The sequence below is a fragment of the Magallana gigas genome, chromosome 3 (genome assembly GCF_963853765.1).
Source record: "Magallana gigas chromosome 3, xbMagGiga1.1, whole genome shotgun sequence".
NCBI lineage: Eukaryota > Metazoa > Mollusca > Bivalvia > Ostreida > Ostreidae > Magallana > Magallana gigas.
Genome location: NC_088855.1, coordinates 30,534,145 through 30,544,641, shown reverse-complemented (window position 1 = coordinate 30,544,641; position 10,497 = coordinate 30,534,145). Strand labels below are relative to the sequence as shown.

The following is a 10,497-nucleotide window of genomic DNA, read 5'->3' as shown; positions in this document are numbered from 1 at the left end:
GTTAAGGTTTACAAAATGACGTGTAAAGCATTTTCTTCCCACCACTGAACAAATGTTTTAATAATGGATTCATATCATATTTAGCTTGAATATTTCCTGAGGTTTTTATGTTTCAAATTTTTTAAAATATTTTATTATATTAATATTGACGGTTATTTGAGCGTAGAGGACTAAGTTGCTGTATACAATAAGTTGTGCTTTCTGAAGGGAGGTGTTAAGTTTAACATTATGTTGTTCAAGGTGGTCCATGCGTTCTTTGTATGTCGACGTACAAAATCAGTAAGCATGGGGTAACATACTAAAAGACATATATGCTGCAAATATTTAGAAAACATTATAAACATTAATAAAGTAGCACATTTGTAACAACACTTTTATACTCGACAATGAGTATTTTTATTGACGTGAAATAAACAAAAAATTAAAAAAGTAAATATTTGTAGATTGTATATGAAAAATAAGAACACAACAATATAGACTACAGCTAAAAACAAATCGGTTGAAATGTACAAACACCGCTTGCTAACTTTTTGAATGTAAATGATACATGTATATCGTTCAGAAACAAATGCATTGCGAATACAAATTTACAATACCCACAACCAAAATGGATGAAGAAACTTATTACAGTTCTGATTGGTCTTTGTTCCATACAGACATGTCCTTCAACTGTTCGTTTCCAGGTCGCAGAAAATCGCCAAATATACAGGCTCGAACCAGCCCGGCTGCCGCAGCATAGGGATCCACGGAGGAAGGGGGTCTACGATCCTCCATGTAGCCCCGCCCCTCCGCTTCTACGAGGGGAGGTATTCTTATAGTTGTGAACTCTTTTTTGTCTCCCTCAAAGACGAACTCGTCCTGTTTTGGATGCCAGTGCCCGCTTGTGTTGGACAATCTCTCTTTGTTGTCGTGTTCTAAGGTTTGGTCGTACAGTTTTAGGAGAGGTATAGGATCTGATTTCGCTAGAACATTGATTGCATGATGAATAAATCTGAAACAATGTAAAAAAAAATTCTTTTATTTTTTTAAGAACTATTATTGACAATTTTTAGATTGACAAGCATCATTTTCCTCATTTATTTTTTCGTATGTATGTAATCCGTAACTGAAACTATCTCCACCTGTGACGATATGAAAGCATCATATGTTTGCTTACGATGAGATTTCGATCAGACTAATGATTTTTACATTGACGATAAAATTCTCAAATCTGTAACTACAGAAATTTGTGTTCCTATGAAACATAAGCATATTACTTAAAAATGATTGAACTTTTATCTATAACTGCATATACATGTATAAATGTTTCTCTTCATTTCTTAATTCAGTCCTGGTTAATATTGGTGATATTATTTTTTTTTAAAGTTAAAAGATCGATTCGGCATACTTAATTCCTCCTTTTTCTCTCATCTTTCTGACACTGAAGTTCAAATGTCCACCGGAAAAGAAGGCCTCTCCGTGTACTGGAACTGATTTTAGAGTCACCCTTAGTCCGTACTGCTCCCCCAGTCTCAGTAGGATGTAGCGGGACATCTGTAGGTGGTCCCCAATTTCTACCCCAGGACACGGCCCGACCTGATACTCCCACTGAATAAAAATCATTATCTTTAAAGGTGGATAATTTCAAATACAGTATCTTCAGACACGAAGCATAATTTTTCAAAAGGGGAGGACAGTAGACTTGTCTAAAAAATTACAAGCCAAAAAAATCATAAGAATGAAAAGAAGAAAGAGAACTTTTCATAGTTATGAAAATCCTAATCCGTTAGGGGGGTTACTTATCGCATTCCTGTAACTTCATTTTCACTGTTAATTTACTTTTATTTCACTTCAATTTTTTAATGCTACTAAAAAAAGGTGGCGGACTAACTCCATGTGAATTCCCTTCGTGATATGTTACTTTAAAAACAAATGTTTGCTACGATAAAAAAGATGGCAGAAATTCATCCAAAATAACAAGATTTTACTGAGTATCATCTAGCCCTTTGCACACAAAACTTCTACAATCATTGCATGCTAATAAAAATGTTAATTACTGAAATTTAAAAAGTTTGTTTAGATATGAAAAAACAACTATTTGAACAAGTCATAACTTGGTGAATATATATGTATCATCATGCATTAGATATACATAGGTTGAATGTAAAAACTGGCGCAGGCTATGAAGTGTTTGACGTTTTCATGTTCATAAAATATGCATGTACATGTATGTTCATTCAGGCGAATTCAAACAGTGTGTCAATAAAAAAAAATAATGAGGACACCTGTGAAGGTCCATTTTCCCGTATGCAGCCACAGACGTTGACCCCGGCGTATATACAGGCCTGCAGGTGCTTCATGGACAGGTCTCTCTCTAGGGCCACATTTCTGTCGTGGACATGACCCACACTACAGTAGAGGACTGTGAAGAAACATTGATCATTTGAGTTGATTTTGGTCCAAACTCTACCAACACAACTGCAGAAAATAGCTGCTTGTGTATATATTAAGTGCTGCAGATAATGATAGGTACAAGTAGGATAGCAAGGAAGATAAATAGTTTTATAATTAAAGTCTACCAAAATGCGACTAACCGAACCGTTCACGTTTTCTAAGTTTTTTACGAGTTATCCCTGGGGTTTGGAACGCTAACATACCGTGCATCATCCTATTTTAAGAACGCATTGCTATGATGTTATTGATAACAATTTATATGAAAAAAATATCGTTTGATATCTTAATTTCAAGTCAACTCTGATTTAATAAATGAATCTCCTTCCCTCCCCAAAACCAAGCATTACCTACCAAATCGACCAAATTCGCCGCTGTGATATGCAACTACCTTCCTACGCCCCTGACCATAAATGGAATTTATTTCCTTATGCTTTGTGGTCATATCAAAATCAAAACCGTGTAAAAGCTTATAGTATCCTACTGAGAGCAGAATAGTCATTGTCCTTCGGTTCATAGCTGGCCGGGAAGTTATCACTGCGGGTTACTATGTACTCCTGCTCAATTCCAAACCACGGGTCGTGGGGGACCTTGGGTCGGAATCCTGTTTTGGGATCATTCTTTAACCTTTCCATAGTCTCCAAGCATTGCACTCTGGTATTTATTCCTATATGAATAGATTTGATTTAATATGCACACAAGGTGTATAAGTGTTAAAACAACCATAAAACACATAAGCATCCTTGAAGAAAATAATGTGCAATTAGGAATTCTAGATATTCTTGTCAGTAATCACTTCTCTCTCTCTCTCTCTCTCTCTCTCTCTCTCTCTCTCTCTCTCTTTCTCTCTCTCTCTCTCAATTTACCAGCTGGTTCATCATTTGTCTTCCACAGATCACATAAAATAAGTTTGTGGGGACTTTTCAGGAACGGATTCTCGAACATCGCTACAGGTTTCGTTATCATGTCAAAAAACTCGGAGTCCTTCTGGGAAATACTGTTCCACATATAGCTATCCCAAGTAGGACAATCTTAAAAAGAGGTAAACTGGCGCTTACCGCAATGTTCAATTTTCAAACTTGCTATATGTATCAAGAAAAATTACTGGTATAATAAAAAATCAAAACATCAGTTAGCTAAATTTTTACAGGCAGATTTTTTAAAAACATTATGCGTTTACAAGACGTTAAGACAAGAAACTTACCATCCACAGTTTTTGGCTCTTTATCCACTACTTTAACCTTATTCCAGAATTGATAATTGGTGTGATCAGCAAACACATATTCTAATATGACGCGCTTGGACGAATTTGGTATATCTGGCGTGGAGACAAACTGTAATTTTCCATTCGTTTCCATGATTCTGCAAAAGTGAGGAATTCACCGTGGTAGATTTTACTATTATAAGTATTTGATAACAACAACGTTTGTTTGACCATTAACAGTATTACATCTAAAAGTACCCATACTTCAGCTGTCTGAAAAGAAGTACATCAGTGTTACCTTTACCAGTACTTAATGTAGATGAAGTAATTCCAGACTAATTACGATAATGTAATTAAACAGAAGAACCCACTTAATCTGCCGATTTTGTTTTCAAGTTATACACAAGGAGGTGTCTTCCCACTTAGCCAACATTTTGAAAAAATACAGGTAGATCTGTGTTGGCTAAGTGGGAATGGGTGCAGGTGGAGAACAAAAGAATTTAATTACAGGTAAGCTATAGTCTGTTTTCAGATGAAAGTAGGAGAAATAATATATATTTGTTAGCCTACAGAAGAATACATGTGAATTGAGCTTCTGTCCCAGTACTTTATCTTATTTAATTAGTTCAAATAAAAATGCAATTTTTAAAAATGAACTCTTACCTATCCCCCTATAATTCATGCCCTTGATTAGGGTACAATTTAAATATCATGGTTTGTATATTTTCATCATAAATTGAGATAATTATATAAGCTGACTTAACTTAACCTTAGCATTGAAAATATTAAAATCATAAGAATAACGTTTGAAATTTTCATTATACATCATATGGGTCATATTTTAATTTTTTTTTTCGATTTTCTTTGGTTTCTATGATTATATTGATTAATTCCAATCTACAGAATATGAAATTAACAAAACACAAAAGCGCTAGAGTTAAGTGCTTTTATTTTTTATGGTGTATACTTCACATTTAATAAGATTCATTGGATGATGATCAATACAACATTAGTTATGAAGATAAAATCCTCCGTTGTCGTTTTCTATAAAGTTGACTTGCATCTAAAGATTGGGCATTTTGATTTTTTATGTTTTTAGTATATTTTTTGAAAACTGCAGATCGGTCTTATTTATGTATATATATTATATACATCCAATTAAAACAATTTAAAATTATTTACATAAACGTTTTCATCATGTAAGTACCCATATTGGTATATACATATATACTGTTTTGAGTAATGATCTTGCAGATAATTGCTGATCTATATTTCAAAAAAAAAAAGTTGGTCATTATTATTTATTTTTTCTGATATCATGTTATAGGCAAAATTAAATGCTATTTGTTAATTTGTTTTCAACAAACTATTCTCGGGTAATTGATATTAAACACATTAACATGTAAAAACAGACAATAGCCTCCTGATCACTCAGGTGTGAAAATCAAAATGTTGCATTGGCCAGGTGAGAATTGAGAATTTCAGAATGTTGGCTAAGTGGAAATAAACCCACAAGGATGACTGGTTCAATCAAATCAGTCTCATGTATATATAAAAATAACATGTGAACAAAAATACACTGTAACCACTGATGCGCGCTTGTTTACGATGAATGGATCGCGATCAGGCACAGATTCACAAGCGTATATCTGAGATGAGTTATGGATACATTTTCTGACGTACTTAACAAGGTTGAACTGAAAAGGAATTTCTCATGCCTGAGGTTGGAGATTCATAATGATCAATAATGATCGATGAATTACTCAGCTATGTTAAGGAAGGTATCAGAATTCTACCATGCGTGATTTAGATATCATTCAATGAAACCGCAAATGTATGCAAGTCTTAAACAGAGAAAGATAGTTGTTTATATTGAATAATGATAAATAATGCATGGGTTTTATGTGAATTATGAAGCTGTCTCAAGCAGACGTAGAGTATTTTATTATATATATATATATCAATAATTTCTAAGAAAGTTTTATTTACAAAATATATATGACCTACATTCGATGAAGTAGAACAACTATTTAAAAGTAGTTTTGTGTGGAGGGATTTAAAATTCGTTTTACATATTTATTTTTCACCAGGTCAACAAATGTAAGCAACAACAAAGAATTCAAAATGTCAGCCCATTGTAAGGCACTCGATTGACTAAATTGCTCTTTTAAAATGGTTGTTATTTACGACATTTTGCTGGCATTTTATGCATCCAGTGCATTGCACATATATGAGATTCTATTGTTAATGGGCCTGCAGATTCAAGAAAATTGGCCCGCAGATTCAAGAAAACTGGCCTGCAGATTCAGGAAAATTGCATGCAACGCTTACCTGAGGCAGAGACGGCTTTTTTTCACCGAGTTGAAATTAAAAATGCTTACCTGTGAAATTAAAAATGCTTACCTGTAGTCGTGAGAAAACGTAGGCACTGACAATTATTTCTCTTTCATTTCTAGTTGTTGGCTAGAATATAACTGTTTCTGAATAAAACAAACCCAAACACGCTTAAGATAAGTCCATCTGTTTTAAAACCATTTGCCAATTTATCTTGTATGGCATGCAGTATGTCAGGCCAAAAAGTGGGTCGGGATTACACTTCCCAAGGTCATAGGGGGTTCACAGTGGCGATTTGATTGACACATCATCGGAACAATTTTAAATACACATAGAAATAAGTGGTTTTGTTCAAGTGGCTTTGAATGTAGATTTTCAATACGTTTTCAGACTTTTCATATATATATTATCTTTTAATTCCATTTTTTTTTTTAATTTTTCATTTTTTATGGGTTTTTTTTTTTTTGCTTGTAAGTCGGTTAGTGCTTTTTCAGTTTGGTGAACTACAAAGCAGTAGACACACGTAAAGTGGCGGAAAAAATAATATAGCAATACAGGGAGCAACTTGTAATAAATAAAGTGTAAATATGTAGATTTAATTAATTTATAATAAGTAAGATTTCGACTAGCAATAAGAAAAACTCTTATAATTCTTAATGGAACCATGAGAATCGAGGTCGTTCCACCACTAATCAAAGTAAGCACAAATTTTCAAAAACATCTCAGCGGGTTAAGTCCAAGCAAAACATACGCGAGTACTATCAAAGACATTATACAATCAAAGACATAAGATACAGTAAGGTTAGTATTAGCAAGGCAGATAGGGGACTGGAGCAGGCAGATAACCCTTCGCTGACCCTTCAAGGACAACTTCACCTGCTACATCACTATAGGCTGCACACAACAAATTATAGCCGAAAAGTGCATGAAGTACGCGAAAGTGTCGTCACACCTTCCAAAACGTCCAGGAGCCCGTTTCACAAAGATTTTCTAAGATGTTTCCTAAGATAGGACTTAAGATATGCCTAAGTTGTAACTTAGGAAGTTCCTAAGATTTGTCATAGCTTTCTCACAAAAATTTCTTAGCATAACGCAGTTGACTAAGTCTTATCTTAAGATACATTGAAAGCCACTTTCATATCATATTATAAATTCTAAATTAATACCAATCATGTAAATTCTTTTCAATATGAAACGAATGTAAACTAAATATAAGTAAATGTAAAAACTTATTCCCTTATTCACATAGAAACTTCTTAGAAAAAAGTAAAATGTGTTAAAAGAGTTTAAATAATGTAGTGTCTACGTGCATGTACTAAAATATTGTATATTAGTTACCTTCACATGCATACACGAGTAGATAAGAATTACGTAAGAAACGGTATTTTTGGAATTTGAGAGAGAATGCATTGATCGTAGTATATTTCTTCTTTATTGCTACCTATACATATACTTCTATATCTTAATTAAATATTATTTGGATATGACTGCATCAATTGAAAACATTGATTACTGCTAGAATTTCTTTATAAATGATCAAGTGATCGAGTGCATTTTACTGTCTCGTTTAGTCCATTATAAATAGCCCGTGTAAACATATACAAACATGCGTAATCCTAAATTAAAAAGGTTCGTTGGATTGTACTATACCATACGGTATAGTCCAAGCGGAATACAATAATCACATGTAGTGACAAGTAGCATTTTAGAATGGAGAGATGTGGAACTTTTAAACTAAGTTTATTGAAAATCGTAATTTTTATTGTAATGGTTGATATATAAAATGGTGGTGTATTTTTACTAAAAGCAAACATCGCAAAGAAATGTATCTTGGCTGAGAGAACAAGCGAAGATAAAATGCAATAATGAATGAAACAGGATCCCCACGAACAAAAAATCAAACCCACCCACCTATTCAAAGAAAACATCTAAATTTTCTCCCATAAAGAAAAGTTTATTTCGTGGAGGGATACAACATATCATCAAGTCATTCTGTAATTGAGTATTATTTTTAATATCTATTCCTGATTAAGATATCAGTGATTCTCGGACATGAATAATTTAATTTTCATAAGTGCACTAGCTATAACTATACCTGCTATCCATCTGCGCGTGCGACCAGATAATCGAAAAAAGTGTGAAAATTTAAAGTCCTCACCAAAGAAATTAATTATAAAATATATGTACGTTTTGACAATTCTAAAGTATTCAGTTTAGAAGTAAGATGAAAAAGGCTCTTATTGATACGTGCATTCTAGTATTTTTGTTCAACTTTAATGTGCATATAATTCATTTCAATGTAAAACATAAACAGTCGCCATGTTGAGTTTGTTCCTAAGACATCGATTTACCTGTCTTAAAGGTAAGACATAACTTAAGATTCTTAAGAACAAATGTTTATAATGTAGCTGTTCTTTTTTTATAGTTTCTTAAGTAGTTTAGTAGTAGCTTTAGATTTTGTTTTCTTTGTTTTGTACTCGTGTAATTTATTTTTTGGTCCTGAAGAAGGGACTGGTTGTCCCGAAAATTTGACAATTTCTATTGTTCGTGTCGTTAGCCATTTTTATTGCTTTATATATATATATATATATATATCCCCAGATTACACAAATCTTTATAATTTTGGACACTTAGTTTTATTAATTTATAAACAGATGATTTTTTCCAGTTATATTTCTTAATATATTTTAATCGTATTTCTTTTTACGGAGGACACTTTAAGACAAAAGATTGCTGTTGCACTTTATAATCGAAGTTTCAAAGGTTTCATCTTTTAAATGGATCCATCTTCCGGGCTATACTAAATAATGTTTTGCAGGAGCAGTCAAAGCTTGGACTGGAAAATACTGTTTGAGGATCTTTATTTTAGGATATATTAAGTGCAATAATAGATTAAATACATAAATCTTGTATTTTCTATCAGTCCAAACTAATGTAATGTGTAATTAATATACAAGAGAAGGAGAGAGAGAGACAGAGAAAAAGAGAGAGAAAATAAGTAAGATTATTTTCAAATGGGTTATAATATTGGAAGTGATATTGATTTTTATCATGGATGGACAGTGCATTCATTTTGCTTTTAAAGGTGCATGTCTGTCTCCTATTCTATTGTGACATAGCGAAGGGAAGGGGATTGGGGTGTTTAGCACTTCTTATAACAATAGATTGTTTTGATACTTAGATTATCCTGGAGGCATAGTGGTGTTGTTGACACATTTCTTATTGAAGTGAAAACTAATTGGAGTAAATTGTTTAAATGATTAAAAACTCTTAAATAACAACACTTAAATTGTGCTGTTATCTTGAGTAATATAAACAATTCAAAAATGAATTTTAAAAAACCTTTTTTAATAAAACATGTACAATTAAAACATTTTTTTCTCAATTAGAATTATTTCTTTCTTCTTTAAAAATAAATTTAATCAAATTCAATTTCAACTATTCATTTATTCATCACATTTTTTAAAGTGAACATACATAAATATGCATAGTAATGCAAAGTAATGCCATGTAATGCCAGCATTACACTAGATTTTGGAAAGTAATGCATTACATTAGCATTACTTGTAATGCTTATTTTGAGGCATTACACATTACTAGCATTACTTTGAAAACATGTAATGCATTGCAATGCATAACCATTACATTTAGCATTACCCCAAGCCTGCTTAAGAATTTCATAAGATAAGACTGGAATAGTGAAACGGATAAGTAATTAACTTAGGAAAAACTTCTTTCCTCAGATAGAACTTAGTCCTAAGTATGCTTTGTGAAACGGGTCCCTGTTCTGTAAGACCTCACGCAGTCTACCCAGAATATAAGCTCCCCAGTTTGAACTTTTGTTTAGTTTTGATTTTGATATACGTTAGTATGAAGTTGAACAGATGTAGAGGCTTTACAAGTAAAATCTAAGTCAACTTTAAAAATTCTTGCTTTACTGGTGGCTTCAAAGACCAGTACATAATGAACAGAACAACAGATATTACAAAAGTTTGGAGTAATCAAATTATAACGTAAATTTGTAAACATATATAGAAATGTCATCTTTCCAAAATTTTGCATACAAATAGACACACATTTAATGTCTCAGTTAAAAGAAAAACAAGTAGGGGATCACATCTCAAAATTTTGAGATATAGCATAAAATAAGCTAAGTTTAGTCCAAACTTGGAGTTTATTTTTTATCGATAGAAATATCAAAATATTGTTTAAATATGTTTTACAGAACATCATGAATATATTGTAATACACAAACTATCCAGAAGTTTGGTCTGCGCTGAAAATTAGGAAGCTAAAGTAACAGTACTATAAAACTAGTGGGTTATGAAAATTGTTCATTTCCTTCTTGAAAACCTTCCGCCACAAAATATAGTCTCTTACTAAATTCTGTGAAAATATAAATTTTTAAAAACAAATTTATTCAGTATAGTTTATTTGGCATTGTAAAATAAAAATATACAACTAGATTAATATGTGATGCAGAATTTTCAGACTAGAGTGACTCAAAAAGGCTACACAAAACCTAAGGA

The 10,497-nt window shown here is 32.4% G+C and overlaps 1 protein-coding gene across 1 annotated transcript; it reads right to left on the bottom strand.

Annotated features, from left to right (window-relative positions):
* Nucleotides 1–349: 349 nt before the first annotated feature.
* Nucleotides 350–5,988, bottom strand: LOC105326221 (glutamine synthetase). The gene is made up of 7 exons (XM_066079293.1): nt 5,966–5,988; nt 3,635–3,792; nt 3,297–3,461; nt 2,915–3,097; nt 2,265–2,401; nt 1,388–1,587; nt 350–991 (listed from the first exon to the last, which is right to left on the bottom strand). The coding sequence occupies exons 2-7, from the start codon at nt 3,786–3,788 to the stop codon at nt 625–627; spliced, it is 1,206 nt and encodes a 401-aa protein (XP_065935365.1). The 5' UTR covers nt 3,789–3,792; nt 5,966–5,988; the 3' UTR covers nt 350–624.
* Nucleotides 5,989–10,497: the final 4,509 nt, after the last annotated feature.